The 15,542-nt window shown below is 38.7% G+C and overlaps 1 protein-coding gene across 1 annotated transcript in view; it reads right to left on the bottom strand.

The window, feature by feature from the left end:
- FSTL5 (follistatin like 5) overlaps nt 1–15,542 on the bottom strand; it is a 597,054-nt gene that overhangs the window by 95,063 nt on the left and 486,449 nt on the right. Inside the window, exons 8-10 of the mRNA XM_066574679.1 lie at nt 14,391–14,511; nt 9,036–9,197; nt 2,948–3,082 (exon numbers count right to left, since the gene is read on the bottom strand). Coding sequence (XP_066430776.1) covers nt 2,948–3,082; nt 9,036–9,197; nt 14,391–14,511 — 418 coding nt within the window. The remainder of the gene's footprint in view (nt 1–2,947; nt 3,083–9,035; nt 9,198–14,390; nt 14,512–15,542) is intronic.

The following is a 15,542-nucleotide window of genomic DNA, read 5'->3' as shown; positions in this document are numbered from 1 at the left end:
TTGTTGGAACTTCTCTATATATACTTTTTAGGGCTAGTGCCCACGGCCGGATTTCCCTCGTGTTTTACGCAACGGAAATCCACGGCGTTATCCTGCAACTATTAGGTCCTAATAGCTCAATGTTCACACTGCGGAGTTTCACCCTAGAATTCCACAGCATGAAAGAAACCGCGGTATGTTCTAATTGCCAAGGGGAATACACATGGCTGGCTTCCATTGTAGTCAATGAAAGCCAAACGTCACACTATACTTCTGCTGTAGCACAGCGGAAGTATTGCGTCAATACGTGTCCCCGCCCACCATCGGTCACGTCATCCCGCACTGCCGACGCGTCATGTGCTGTACTGCCCATGGGCGCCGGCTTGAGGGTCGGGAATAATGCGGCAGATTCAGGAGCAGAGCATGGGGGATTTGGCGGACGCCATGACAGACTCTGCTGCAATATTCCGCTTGCAGAGTCTGCCACAGCTATGGGCATGAGGCCTTAGTGTTTCAAATACTTGTTAAAAAACATGCATTTCTAGTACTTTTAACAATGTTTGTTTGGTTTTTAACATTTTGTACATGCGTTTTCCTAGCATCTTTCAATTCATATGTAGAAAAGCTTTTGGAAAAAGGCAAGAAAAAATACCATAAGCATATAGAAATAATACACCACTTGTCATTAGTGTCCTACAGTCTTTTTTACCATGCAAAGCTTTGTCAAATTTTTGCTTTATTCTCTACCAGTTACTCCAATCTTATAATGTGATTCTGTTTAGAAATTGTACCCCTGCAACAGAAAAAGGAGGACACTAGTGTGCAAAACCAATAAAAATCCTAAGACAACTCTTATAGACTGAGAAGTATTAATGGTACGATGGAGAGATTGCACATATGACCTTTTCCTGGGTGCTACACGCAGTTTAAAGGGAACCTGTCACCTCAAAAAAAACACCAAAAACAAAGTTATATTTAAAGCCCTTCCCCAAAAATCACTGCAGGGGTTGCTGGCAGCCCATTGCTTTCAATGGGGCCGCCAGCAGCAGCGGCGGACCCATTGAATGCAATGGGAGAACAATTTGATCCTCTGCCACAGCTGTCATAGCTGTCACAGCCATGATAGAGGATTCTTTACTCCCCACGGGGAGTCCCCTTGTCACTGAACACTGTGACAGTGTTGCCACAGTGTTCAGTGACAAGGGGACTCCCCACAGAGAATATTGACACGCAGCACGGAATTATGTGTGCACGCATGTCCTATCTTTTGCAGGTACGTGCGTTTGCCCATTTGTAAAACATTGACATGTGAACACAGTATAGGGAACCAATGGTTCTAAATCCATGCACATTTTTGTGCGCGTGTATGTACGCACATAAATATGCATGTGTGAATGAGGCCTTAGACCCAATACATAGGGAAAATGTTAAAAAAAGATCACCGTTGTGCATATCTCATTACAATTAAGAATTTTTGACATGACTACGGCTATTCAGTTATGATCTCATGCAACTTGATAAAGCATGAACAGTTGTGTGAAGAAGAATAGGTTGCCAGAAACCTGTCCAGTCTGTAATTGCTTCTGTAAATGACTATTACTATAGATCGGGGCTTTTCAAGCATTTCAATCATTTCTTATTGGCATTCCACCAGCCAAAACATGGAGATACCTAAACCTCCCCAGTGGTCAAAGTCCATGGCAGAATGTGCTGCTGCCAGAGAAAGTCCCATGCAACGGGATTTACCAGCATATGGTCAACAATGTCAACATTTCTATATAGATTTCAGTGTGGGTAATTGAGCTAGTAAAAAAGTCTTCCAAATAGCTCATAATGCACTTGTGCTGACTTATTAACCCCTTCCCGCTATAGGATGCACAGTTACGTCCTGTGGGGTCGAGGTATGTATGAAGAGAGATCGCCGGGCGACCTCTCTTCATACAGCGCAGGCTATTTTACAGATGACACCTGCCATCAATAGCTGCAATCAGCCACACAGCTGATCAGCGCTGTTATCACTTTAAATGTCGCTGTCAGTTCAAACAGCGGCATTTAACCCTTTCCAATCCATTTGTTTTTTCTGATCCATTCTCCCCAGCTCCAAATAAATTGGAGATGGGGAGAATGGATGAGAAAAAATACATTTTCCCTGCACCTTCCTGATCTAATAGAGTTCAGGAGGGTGCAGGTGCTCACTGCACCTTGGGGGGAATGCGTAAGTATTACTTTCGCATTCTCCCTTCCGGCTCCCGGCTCGGCGTTCATGTGATCGCTGGGGGTCAGGTAACACTGGCGGTCACATGATCGCCGTCCGGAATCGATCTACATTACATAGCGCTAATTGAGCGCTATGTAATGTATAAAGGAGAAGGCAGAAAGGGTTAAAAACCCTTTCTGCCTTCTCCTCGGGGGTCCTTGATGAGGATTAGTGCAGGAGTGCATCTGCACCTGATGTTTCTGATGATCGGGTGCAGATGCACTCCTGCACTTCACTGTCGGGCCTGTCCCGACATCGGAGCTGGGGAGGGAAATGATGATGTCGGGGCAGGCCTGACATTGGATTGGAAAGGGTTAAATCTCCTGAACGATGTTCGGGGTCCCGTATGGCCTCCTTGCGATGAGATCGCAGGGAGCCATGTGGGTGTCATGGCAGCCAGGGGCTTTCTTAGCAGACTGCCTATCAAGACGTCCCTGTGGGGTGGCTTAATAGACTGCCTACCAGGTAGCAGTATGATAATGCTATGGCTAAATATATATACTTCTTTTCTTGAAGGAAGAATGGCATTAGAAGTAGAAAAAAAATAATCATAATACTACTGCAAACATACAAAGTTCATGCATATTCTTCAGAGAAAACAATATATCTGTAGTTATATACTGAAGCTATAAAATTAACTAATGTACTAGTGAAAGGCAGCAAAAAATTTGCATCAAAAGTAAAACTTCAGAATTACAATGTGCTACATACGTGTCTTTCTGGCTGAGTCTTCCACAAAGAGAGAAGAAATATCTTCATCCACTCCAGCTGCATTCTTGGCAATGCAAGTGTACGCACCAGTGTCTTCATAGCGTACATTGCTGATGTGCACTTCACTGCCATTTGCTAGGGTAAAAAAATAAAGATCTTAGAAATGTATTATATTTGTTAAGCATGTAGTTGTCAAGATGTATTCATTTCTTATCTCTTGTGTTTTTGTAGTTTATATACACCTACTATATACTCAAGTTGAATGAAACAGCAGCAACTAACACTGCAAACTAACAAGTATCTGAAAGAAAAAAAGTTCTCTATGTATTTATTGCTTTAAAAATAATTATTAATAAATAATTAATATAAATAATAATCATTTAAGTATTCATAAAATTTGCTTTTTTTTCGGATGAGAGGCATGCTAAAATAATGCTGTATTAATGGATATAGTAAGAGGAACATTAAAACTAGAAGTGAGTGATAAAAGGAAACAGAAGATACATTTGTCCCCAGTTTTCTGCATGTTCCTAAAATAAATAGAAATAAATAACTTTGTGGAAATCTTAATGTACTTGTTCTTAAATGGGTTTTCTGAGTTATTTTGTAATATCAGCCAATGGTCTGAAATAATAAAACAAGTTACACTCATATCTCCAGACCTCCACAGCTACAAATGGGCTCTGTTTATATGCTGCAGCAGTGACACTTCGTACACACAACTGCTAAGCCAATCACAGGCCTCAGTGGTGTACAGAGATAGGCTGCAGCAGTCATGTGTGTATGGGGTATGTAACTGCATCATCATGTAAACAGAGCCCCGCTAGGAAGAATGGGATTAAAGGGGTCTGGAGCTGGTGAGTATAGTTTATTTTATTACTCTAGACCACTGCCTGCAAGTAAAAAAACTAATAACTTGAAAGACCCCTTTAATATTTACTTGATTCCTGGAATATAATTTTTCCCTCTAGAAAGTGGCCAAAATAGCCTTTATGTTATTTGTATCTACTGATTAGCCTTATTACATGTGGCCAGAAATGCAAATTCACACTTTGGTTGCATTTTTCTATCAAGAAACGTATTGTTATAAATAAAACAACCTATTTATCTCATAAACACTCACTAGAAATAAAGTACAAAGCATTGAAACTCCATACAGTAGGTGTCATACTGCCCAATCCAGCTATTTCCCTAACATCTGGTATATGACAGGTCTTGAGTTTCATTTGTTGCAAAGATTAATATATCTTGGATTAGGCATCAATGTGGAAGAGAGAAGCAGCTGAGCAATAAATTAAATGCATACAATTTCCATGACTTTTAAAAGTCTAGTAATTACCTGTCAATCAATATCGAAGGATTTTTTTTTACTAAAAAACCAAGTTGTTTTATTGAGACAGTACATTATACAATATGCAGAAATATGTATAGTTTCAAAATGGTATCACAGGTTTTGCGTAATTTTCTATAGCTGCAGGGCACCCTGAGAGGGACAGGTGGCGCACTCAGAGGCTTACAAAATTGAGACATTTTTTAAAACTTTTTAAATCTAGTATAGTCAGATCAGTGTTATTATTATTAGGTTACTAGCTTAGGAATTCAGGATCTTTGCTTCACAATAAAACACATATAATTTCAATCTAGCCCGAAAGTTCCTTTCACACGGGCAGATAAATTTCTCAACTGCCGATATAGCAAGTAGATTATTGGTTGATTACCATCATTTATATTATTCAATAATTGGCAAGTTTTCATACAAACACTCATTTACATTGGTTACATCTAGAGATGAGCGAACCTACTCGGCCACGCCCCTTTTTCGCCCGAGCGCCGCGATTTTCGAGTACTTCCGTACTTGGGTGAAAAGATTCGGGGGGTGCCGTGGGTGAGTGGGGGGTTGCAGCGGGGAGTGGGGGGGAGAGGGAGAGAGAGAGAGGGCTCCCCCCTGTTCCCCGCTGCTACCCCCCGCTCCGCCACGCCTCCCCCCGCCCCCCGGCGCCCCCGAAACTTTTCACCCGAGTACTGAAGTACTCGAAAATCGCGGTGCTCGATCGAGTAATTACTCAAAACGAGTAGGTTCGCTCATCTCTAGTTACATCATTCTCAGCAGCCCATGCCCTGTTTACATGCGAGGATGTGTTGATAAAAAGTGATGATTTTTATGTCCACATTAATAGGTGTGATGAATGACAAATAAGCTAGTTATGATTCGAACGCTAGACATGTTTACATCGGGCAATGATCAGAATAAACATTCATACAAACAATCGTTTGGGCAATCATCACCCTGTGTAAAAGACCCCTAACCAGGCACAAACAGAAGATAGATGTTGGCTAGACAAACAGATGTTGGCTAGGAAATCTTTTTGCAAACAGCCATCTCCAAGAACTCCAGAATGCACATGCACAGAAGGATTGGCCTAGTGTACATGCTTCTCTCCATAAATGCATAGGGTCTTGAGATTAAAACACTCTCCCATGTTATTTTAATGTACCTAATTCCTCTTCTTGATGGCATCTGCGATCGGGGAACAGTCAAGAGTCCAAAGACACATTAAATTCATGAGATTGGTTAATGTGTATGGCCTTGACATGAAATATTTACATTGTTTTTTTAATACTTTATAGCTAATTTTCTTTTATAGCTGCTCATTTTTTATTATTATTTTTTTAATTATAAAATAAGTCAGTGCATACAAAAGCAACTCAATAGCTGGTTGAATATACTGGTCAGTTTCTCCATAGGAATAGCAAGATTACACATTTTATTTATTTGTGATACATTATTAAGAGAAGAATGAAATGCCGATAATGCATCTTTGAACCCAACACATGTATGCTGCAACATATTAAACAAACATGTAAAGAAAACTTAGAAGGATGCCCATTTATTGTCTATCGACTTCCATGTTAAAAAATATACCTTTAACGTATATATGCTTTTTACCAGATGGCTGTGAAGGATGCCAAGCACTAGCCACCAATAGCACGTAAACTCCCTTGTTAAAAAGACATACAGATGCGTCCTCCAAAGGTTATGTTAAAGGGTTTTCCAAGTTATAGTGAAATTGGGTAGAGGGCAGCACATGGTAAGAAATAAAAAAATAAGTTATACTCACTGCTCTGCTCCTCCACCATTCTAGTGTCACCACTCCCGTACTTACCTTTAGTCTTTGTAAACTTGGCTGCAACGAATGAAGATGTTCCATATACACATGTGACTGCTGCAGCTTATCATTTACCTTAGCAGTATATGGCTTGTAACCACAAAGGTCAGTGATTGGCTATAATAGTCACATGTGTGCAGTATATCAACAAACACCAGCAGTAAGGATAGGAGCAGCAGTGCTGGAGCAGTGGAAGAATAGAGCCGTGAGTTGACTAGTTTTTTATTCTTAGTCATCTGCTGCCCTTTCCCTAATTCTACTATAACTTGAAAAAAACGCTTTAACCACTACATCAAGGGCTCCATTAGAAGTGTCCTGTGCAGATTTGTCAGAAAATGCCAGAAAAATAGCACAGCATGCTAATCTATTTTGCCTACGATAAAGCCAAGCAGCACATCAAAAACCAGACGGACCACATAATGATTAATGGGGGCTGTCAGGTGGTATTTGTGTCTAACGTGCAGATCTATCACCTTTGTGTTTCCTGTTTTGTTCCAATGGCAAAGCCGAAAATTGAAAATCTTAGAGCCAGTGTAAAGTGGTAAACTTGGCCTAACCTCTCCTACAGCTTAATTGAAAACTCCATTTTTTCTCAAAACTCATTTTATACAATAAATACAGATGATGCAGCATTAACGTATGCTGTGTTAGCATTCTAAGCTGTTAATGATTCGCACAGAGCCAGCACCCAACATGCCGCTACAGTTCACTATACAATTAGTGTAGTGCAGCTGAATGGCACCAGTGGTTTGCACTGCAATTTAGCACACCAATCTTCTGCATTGGTGCTGCTACACCAGTGCTCTACAGGCTGCAAGACACACCACAACCACCGGGTGTCTAGCTCATTTAGCACAGACATCTTGTTGCAACATATTGCAAGATAATATGTTGTTCCGAGATGCATAAATCTCGCTCACATATGAACCCCATTCCTTTGAATAGGGTCATACACATGAGCGATTTTTTTCCTGCATGGCATTGCGATGCTATGTGGGAAACAAATCGCAGCATGTTCTATCTGGCTTCATGATCTTGCATTGAAGCCGTATTCTTTTCAATGGGGCTGGTGGCAGCAGTGCTGGCCCTATTGAAAGCAATGGGAGAAACTATATGATCCTCTAACGCAGCTGTGATAGCCACGGTAGAAAATCCCTGCATTCCCAAAAGTGATGAGAGGCTGGTTTCCAATGAAAACGGCCTGCATCCATGGGAATTTCACACGGATTGTGAGCGCAATGTGGGGGTGAGATTCACGGCCCCATATCGTGCTCGCCCGTGTGAAGTTAGCCCTTTGAGTCCTATGTTTAAAGACAAGCTATTGATTCGAGACTGGAAAATTTTATTGAATTGGTTTTAAGTATGTGTTGGTTATATATATATATATATATATATATATATATATATATATTCTCGAGTATAGTCAACAAATATTGCAAAAGGTTTTATAATGTAAAAAGCACAACTCATAGACAGAGTGGAGATCTATTCATTAAAAGTACAAGCTAGACAGATAAAATACTTGAGGAGTTAGTGAGGGAATCAATAATTTAAAGACAGACTTTTCAGTGAACTATATTTTCAGGTGGATTTTATAAATTGAAAGAGATTTTTGAAGAATATTCACTCTATGAAATTCTATAAGAAGAGAGAGATGAGTAAAAAAGATTTAGGACAACAAAGAGTTATAAAGCAAAAAAAGTACAAAGATGAGATCTTTCTTGGTGTGACAAAAGAGAAGAGTAAGACTGGTTAGTTAGGATTATGTAAGTACAGTTCTACAGTATTTGGTTCAAATGTAATGAATGAATGCATGTTAAGAAACGGAACATGCTGAATTTCTAAAGTATAAATTAGCCTTTAAATATTTCACAGCCATACAGAAAAGGACTGATCTGCCCCAGCATACAATTACACAAAAAAGTAAACTCTTTGGAATTACTTGAAATTCTGCAGTTATCGATAAAATGTGTTCTAATTGTTATCTAAACTACAAGCAAATATTGAACACATTGAGTAAACATTCAGAATGGAGGGAGAAAAAGTAAGAGCATCTCAGTGTTAAATACTTCTCCAAGAGTTAAATGGTAAAAGGTGTTTCAGTTAAGAAGATTATATTAGAAGTGTAAGTTTCCTAGATGCTGTGCTCATTAAATAAAACCATAGGAAGCCTGGTTACTGACAATCTGTTCTCAAGAAATATTGGTTGGAGGGAACAATGCTTCAATGCAAAAAAAAAGCAGACATGTTGTTGCATGGATCTGAGAAAGGCTACAAAACAATTGTCAAATACCTGGGTGTACATCAATCCATGGTTAGATAAATTTTTTTAAAATGCAGTTTTGGTGCTGCTCCCCTTAGGAGAGAGTGTTCTCTTAGGATCCCTCCAAAACACAATGGGCAATCATGAAAGAGGTAAGCAAGGACCTACAGGTAGCAGTAAAAGACCTACAAAAGACTTTTCCAACTTCAAAAACCTCTGTTTATGTGTCCACTATGAGGCCTTAGTCACACGGGCGTAAATACGCGCGTATATACGCGCATAAAAACCCACGGGCGTTTTTACTCGCGTATATACGCGCGTAAAAACGCACCTACAAAGGATAGAACATATTGGTGGCAATGGACATGGTCACGCGTTTTTTTTACGTGCGTATATACGCGCGTATTTACGCCCGTGTGACTAAGGCCTTAGGAAGACACTGAACATTACTGCTCAGTACTGAATGAACTAAGAATGAGGTACATACTGAACATTGCTAATCCACAATAGTGATAACAATTAAATGTAAAATGCTTTTATTTTGTTTAAAGAAAGACTGTTCTATAAGTAATACAGAGATTTTTGAAAGATAATTCAGGATTTTAAAGAAATGGAATATTTTCAAAAAGATAGTCATATTGACAGATTATTACCAAACCTTGTAATGTTAGCTGCTTGGACAATTTTGTTGTAATATCTATTCCATTCTTGAGCCAGCTGAGTTGGGGCTGAGGGATTCCATCAGCATGGCATCTAAGACTGGCAGTAACACCAGGCTCCCTGGCTTGGCTTTCTGGGTATACTCGAATGACAGGTGGAACTAGAAGAGAAACAAAGAAATTTGATTAAATATCTTATATTAAAAAATGTAAAAATATACATTGCAAATGGCATACATTGTATTTGAGTATGCACGTAAATACATCATGCAATTTCAGCAAAGTTACTAACAATGAAAAACTTTTAACTACTTGAACACTTTGCAGTTTGTTTTTTTTTTGTTCTGGCATTGTGTATTTTTAAATTTATGATATTCACCTTGCAGAATATATGGTCACTGAAAAAGCCAAAAATGCAATACCTGATAAACTGCAAAGCGGGCAAAATCGTCGCAAAGCAGACCCAGTCGCCATAGGCACGATCGCCATTAGGCAGGCACAAATGCTACCGGCACAATCGCCTTAGGGCAGGCGCAACCGCCGTAAAAACCCAAAGTTATGCAGTCAGCCAGACTATGATATGGAGGAGCTCCTTCATATCATAGTCTCGTGACTGATTGCATACCTTTGGGGTTTACGGTGGTTGCGCCTGCCCTACGGCGATTGTGCCGGTAGCGATTGTGCCTGCCTAATGGCGATCGTGCCTATGGCGACTGTGTCTGCTTTGCGGCGATTGTGCCTGCTTTGCAGTTTATCAGGTATTACATTTTTGGCTTTTTCAGTGAATAATGTCTTTGCTGTTTTCCTCACCTCTGTGATTTGTTGCAGGATAGATAGTGTGATATTTTAATATTTCAGACTTTTATGGACACGAAGAAAACAATTAAGATTTTTTTAATGCATATATTGGAAAAAGGGTTTTTATCTTTTAATATATTTTTGTTAAGTAAATAAATCTTTATTAAATCTATTTCATTGTATTTTTTTTAGTCCTTATAGGGAAAAAATCCCCTTAGGAAACTTGTGATTGTCTGATCACTTGTACAACATACTACAATACTTCTATATTGCAGTATATTATACTTTTACTGGCAGCCTATTAAGCCATTCCACAGAGTGAACTTAAAAGGCTGAAATACATAGTAGGCCTGGCCAAACTCAATAGCGCATTACATGGGAAGAGTGATGTGGCGCCAGATGGGGAGCTTTCTCTTTCTCCAGCTGCTTAGATGCCGCTGTCAGCATAGAATTATGTATCTAAGCAGTTAAACAAGTGAAATTGGAGTTACCAATGGTAGCAGATATTGCTGTTAACCATCAGCTGTATCATAGATCTCACATCTACCAGGTATAAAAAGAGCTGTGACTTCCAAAACCCTAAATCATCTGCATGACCTATGATATACAGTTACATCATAGGCCTGGAGGGTATTAAAGGGGTTGTCCCACGAAAGCAAGTGGGGTTAAGCACTTCTGTATGGCCATATAAATGCATTTTGTAATATACATCGTGCATTAAATATTGGCCATACAGAAGTTATACACTTACCCCCTCCGGTGTTGGCGTCCCCGTCTTCATGGCGCCGACTGAAGCCTTCTTCTGCCTGGATTAGACGCGCTTGCGCAGTCTGCCCTCTTCTGTCCCGCTCCGGTGTGCTCGCGCCGCAGAGGTCTTCTGCGCATGCGCAGAAGACCTGTGCGGCACGAGCACGCCGGAGCGGGCCCTTCAGCGGGACAGAAGAAGCAGACAGCGCAAGCGCGTCTAATCTAGGCAGAAGAAGGCTTCGGTCGGTGCCATGGAGACGGGGACGCCAACACCGGAGGGGTTAAGTGTATAACTTCTGTTTGGCCAATATTTAATGCACAATGTATATTACAAAGTGCATTTATATGGCCATACAGAAGTGCTTAACCCCCCTTTTGCTTTTGCGGGACAACCCCTTTAAAATATAAAAATAATATACAACAGATATTCTTTAGCCATTAAAGGTAAGCTACAAAAGTATTAGAGGACATGAAGGTAAAGCTGGTATATTTATTTTATCAACTGTACTTTTCATATCTTTGGTAGATTGAACCCTACATTTTCCCCCTCCTATTTTAATTGAGGTTCAAATGACTAGGATCCTAGTTGTCACTAGGAAACCTGATAATTTTCAATGGTTTTGACAAATAATACTACTGTCATCCTTCTTTGTGATGCTTATTAGTTAAACTATGTACATAGCCATTGATCTCTCTCATACAAGCTAGTGGCCATTCTGCATAAGCTTGAGGATCTAAGTGTATCTGAAAACATCAACATTTTTCATTCATTTACAATCCTAGTGAAATAAGGTGACAGTAAGATCACACTATAAAGGCTGATTATTATCAGTTGTCAAGTCATGAAATATTTTATTTACTTCATGAATTTTGAAAGCTAGTAACATGGCAAATACAACGAAGCTAAAAAAATTCTAAGTGCCTTTGTCACCCTTAGTCAGTAGAGAGAAACAAATACTGCATGCCTGTCTGCAAAGTCTTACAAATTTTAGGACTTGATACCTGAAAATTTCCGAATCAGTATATTTTACATGCTTCTCAAAATATTTAAGCCTGGCAAACCAAGAAAGCTGATTATCTCAGGCATTGGAATCATTACTGAAAATAAAATTAGGATTGGTAGACGGTGACCTTATGAAACACTAGATATCTCTAAGACTCCACCAAGTCATTGAACAAACTTAATTTAGGTCCACTCCACAATGATGCCTTCCGAGCCACCACACATATGGAATATTTGTATTTCAGCATGCCACATAAAGATGAACATAAGCAATTTAGGGTCCCATTGAAAAACTGTGAGGACAGGAGTGATACAAAAAGTGGAAATGAATAATTTATTTGTTGAAATTTTGATACTCCTTCAGGTCCAGAAGACATATTTTTACATATGCAATACTTACATTCATATTATTGCACTCTATGTACCATGTATCTATGGTAGAATAGTGCAGTTTCATAATAAAGCATGGTATGATTTTTCTTACACTTGTCCCTGGACAGAGGCACAAGAAGGTATAGTAGGAACCAATAGCATGTTATGACTGCAGTGTGTTTGAGCTCTGATAATGAGCTTTTTGAATTATCTATTAACCTGTTTAGTCAAGATTTTTCATCTCCCGCTTCTGTCTGTGTTTCTGAGAATCTGTTTCTGCGTATATTATCTTTCTCATTTGAACTACTGTTCTATACCATCTGTCAGCATTTATTACAGCATATATGAACAGGACAGCTGAAAAACTGACAGGTATGAGAAAAATATTTAATGAGCTTAACGTTCAGCTAATGAGTTTGATACATGTGTATGTAAAAGGAAAACTAAAGGCAATCATGAACTCTCCATCCCCCTCACAAGTACTATAATGTGATGATAGCTGAAGAGACACGGATTCAAAAGACATAACTATTATCTCAGAACTTAAGGTACCTTACGTGGGGCGATTATCGATGTAAACAACAAATTCAGGCAACAGTTATCCTGTGTACAAGCAGCCACCGGCAGGCACTGAGCAATACATCGCTCTTTTGTTCGAGTCATTGGGTTCTCGACTAACCTAAAAACCAAGCGACTGTCAGGCTATGTAAACAGGAGTCGCTCAATCTTTGAATGACTGCCTGTTTACTGTGAATGGAGGTGGGCAGCAGGAAGAGATCTCTGGCCTGCTTTGCCTCCATTCACAGAATGACTATTGCTCCTGTGTAAAATCACAGGAGCGATAGTCACTGCGATAGTTATCAGGCGCCCGTCAGTCGTCTCCTGTAAAAGGACCTTTACTTTCAGTAAGCCAACAAATACTCAACAATTTTAATAAAATTGCTGGGAAAGGGGGGTAACAGACTTCATAAGACTATTTGTGGAGAGTGGTATTGAAGTTTGGCAGATATGGTCAAGGATTGATTGACTTTTTGTGTAAATGGATAGTCCTTTTTTGTATTCCCAGCAATTACAGTCTTTGTAAGAAAAAAATCAGGCACCTACAGAGTTATCATTTTGTTGCAGTTACATTTCAGTCAGACATGCAAATGATTAGAGTTGTGGCATTATTAGATAAACAGAATATTCTACATTAACTGTTAGTCATTTCTATGCAATTTAGATCTTTATATTTTCTGCTGTGTCTTTACATATACGTGCTGTTGCTACTAAATATTCTCTTAACATATTGACCTTTTTGTTCTGTATTCAATTTTTTGAATGTATTTGTGTATAAGAAATAATGTGCCATGTTTGCTGCTTGACACAACCAAGGCTTTTAGCTTAACATATGACCCTTTTTAATCAATGTGCTTATGGTTTCATTGTATTCAGAAAGAACAAATAACCTCTAAAAAAAACCCTGGAAGAGGTGAGCTATTCATCTAATTTTAAAAGCATCCTCACGATTTTTGCAAGTCAAGCTAGTAACAAAATGATTGATAAATGAAGATGTAAGTGTAGTAATTCAAAAAAGGAAGCATTTTACTTTAAACTCTCTGTACTCAATTACTATATCAGTTATCGTATAACAAAAATGCTGCAAATACATTACATCAGAATTAAACACAATATTTACCAACATATTCAACCATTTCTGCCAAACTCTGATACATAGAAAAAAATAACCATAGCTAGTGTGCATGAATAATACAGCATTAACATCTCTGAAGCAGATTTGGTCCATTATTTGTGGACCTGGTCTTAAAAGTAGACCTTTAGTGATTTCATAGTAACATGACAGAGATATGGCAGAGCAAATGCTAGTAAAGAGTCTGTTGTGGTTTTGCTTCTGGTAGTTCACAAAAACAGACTGGAAGCCGAAGGGTTTACCCCTAACTGCAACTCTATTGAAGGAAGAAGAAGATGTGAAAGTGATGAGAAGTCTGTGAGGAAAAACCCTGTTTCTGACATTAGATGACTGGTACCCTGTATTTATTAAATGTTTTCCCTTCTGTAAGCTCCACCCTTAATTGGCAGTTTTTCCTAAACTTAAAAGTGGGCTATAATGTCTCCTATACACAACACATAGAGAGAAGGGTCAATGGATGACATGATACAGTAGTACTGAGCAGTGTTGCTGTGAATCCAGCACTAGGGTGAAACAGAAGAAGAGTTACTGAAAACAGCATCTCTCTTTATCTCTTCTCTATTATAAGTTAATTCAGGGTGAATGAATAGTGCAAAGCGAAAGTAGGAGAAGAGGATTCTATTAGGAAAAAAAGGCATTTTTCTGTAATAAGATATATTACAAAGTTTAGCATCTTTACTTGTACTATTGATTTATGGAAAGCTGTTTAGAATCTTAGATATACTTTATTTTTTCTTTGCTTACCATTCACTTGGAGGATATGCGTTTGATAAAGCTTATCATAGCCATCAGCATGACAGCTGTAATTCCCCATGTGGGTTGTGGTAGCCTTGGTAATATATAAGGATCCATCATCTCCAAAATCCTAAAGGAATAATTTTAGAAAAACAAGGTTATTGTAATTATCTTAATACTGTAACATTAATTATGTTCTTCAACGTGGCACATTAATTGCAATGCAAGACACTCACTGCAATCATGAATGATAAATAGAGTCATCATACAAATCCAGCTAAGTAATAAGTAGAGTACAATTATTTACATTTTGTAACATAGTATTTTTAACTGTCTGTTCTCTAACTTACAGTACATTAAGGCGCATGTAAAAATTAATTGAAATCTTCAGATTTCATTCCTATTTTTCTTTAATTAATTATTGATTCCATACCAATCTATTAATACAATTGAAAGTTAGAACTATACTTAAAGATTGTATGATTTAGACGAGAACAGATTGCCTGACCACAAGTTGATTACATGGGTTCTGCTGCTAGGACTACCCTCAATCAGTTAGAATTTAATAAAAAAAAGCCTACAGGCTTTTTCTTGCACCACACTTTGACCCCTTTGCGTGACCTTTGGTGTATTATTTTGGTGTTAGATATTTGACATCCTCACCACCGCCATAAAATCATAAAATTTGAGTTTGATACATTGATTGACCTGTCAAGCAAGGTCAAAGTTCCTATGGTAAGTCTAGTGGTGCTATTGTGCTCAGCCAACAGCGCCGCTAGGAAGAGTCAAGCGTTGCTAAGAGATGTTCACATTAAGTGCTTACCAGTTTGACTCTTGCCAGGTCCCCAAAACGCGGAAGATCAAGCCATGGACGGCAAACAGTTCAAGCCGAATCCTTGCCTTACAACCATTTTTCCAAACATTTTATGTTCGCTAAACTAACATTGGGTCAATCTACTTGTGTAAAATCATTTTCAGCAAGCTCCCCATAGTGGTAGTAATATCTATTTTTTGCCTCCCTTTCACATGTTTTACTTTTATAAAAATGTGAAATAATTTTATATTTTCTCAGAAAATATAATGCCATATGTTTATTCGTTGACTCCCTGGCTTTAGAAAACATCAACAAAGAATCTACCAGTAAAACAGAATTCTCCATTA

The sequence above is a fragment of the Eleutherodactylus coqui genome, chromosome 7, assembly GCF_035609145.1.
Source record: "Eleutherodactylus coqui strain aEleCoq1 chromosome 7, aEleCoq1.hap1, whole genome shotgun sequence".
Classification (NCBI taxonomy): Eukaryota; Metazoa; Chordata; class Amphibia; order Anura; family Eleutherodactylidae; genus Eleutherodactylus; species Eleutherodactylus coqui.
The sequence above is the reverse complement of the archived record's forward strand: the minus strand, read 5'-3'. Positions and strand labels throughout refer to the sequence as shown.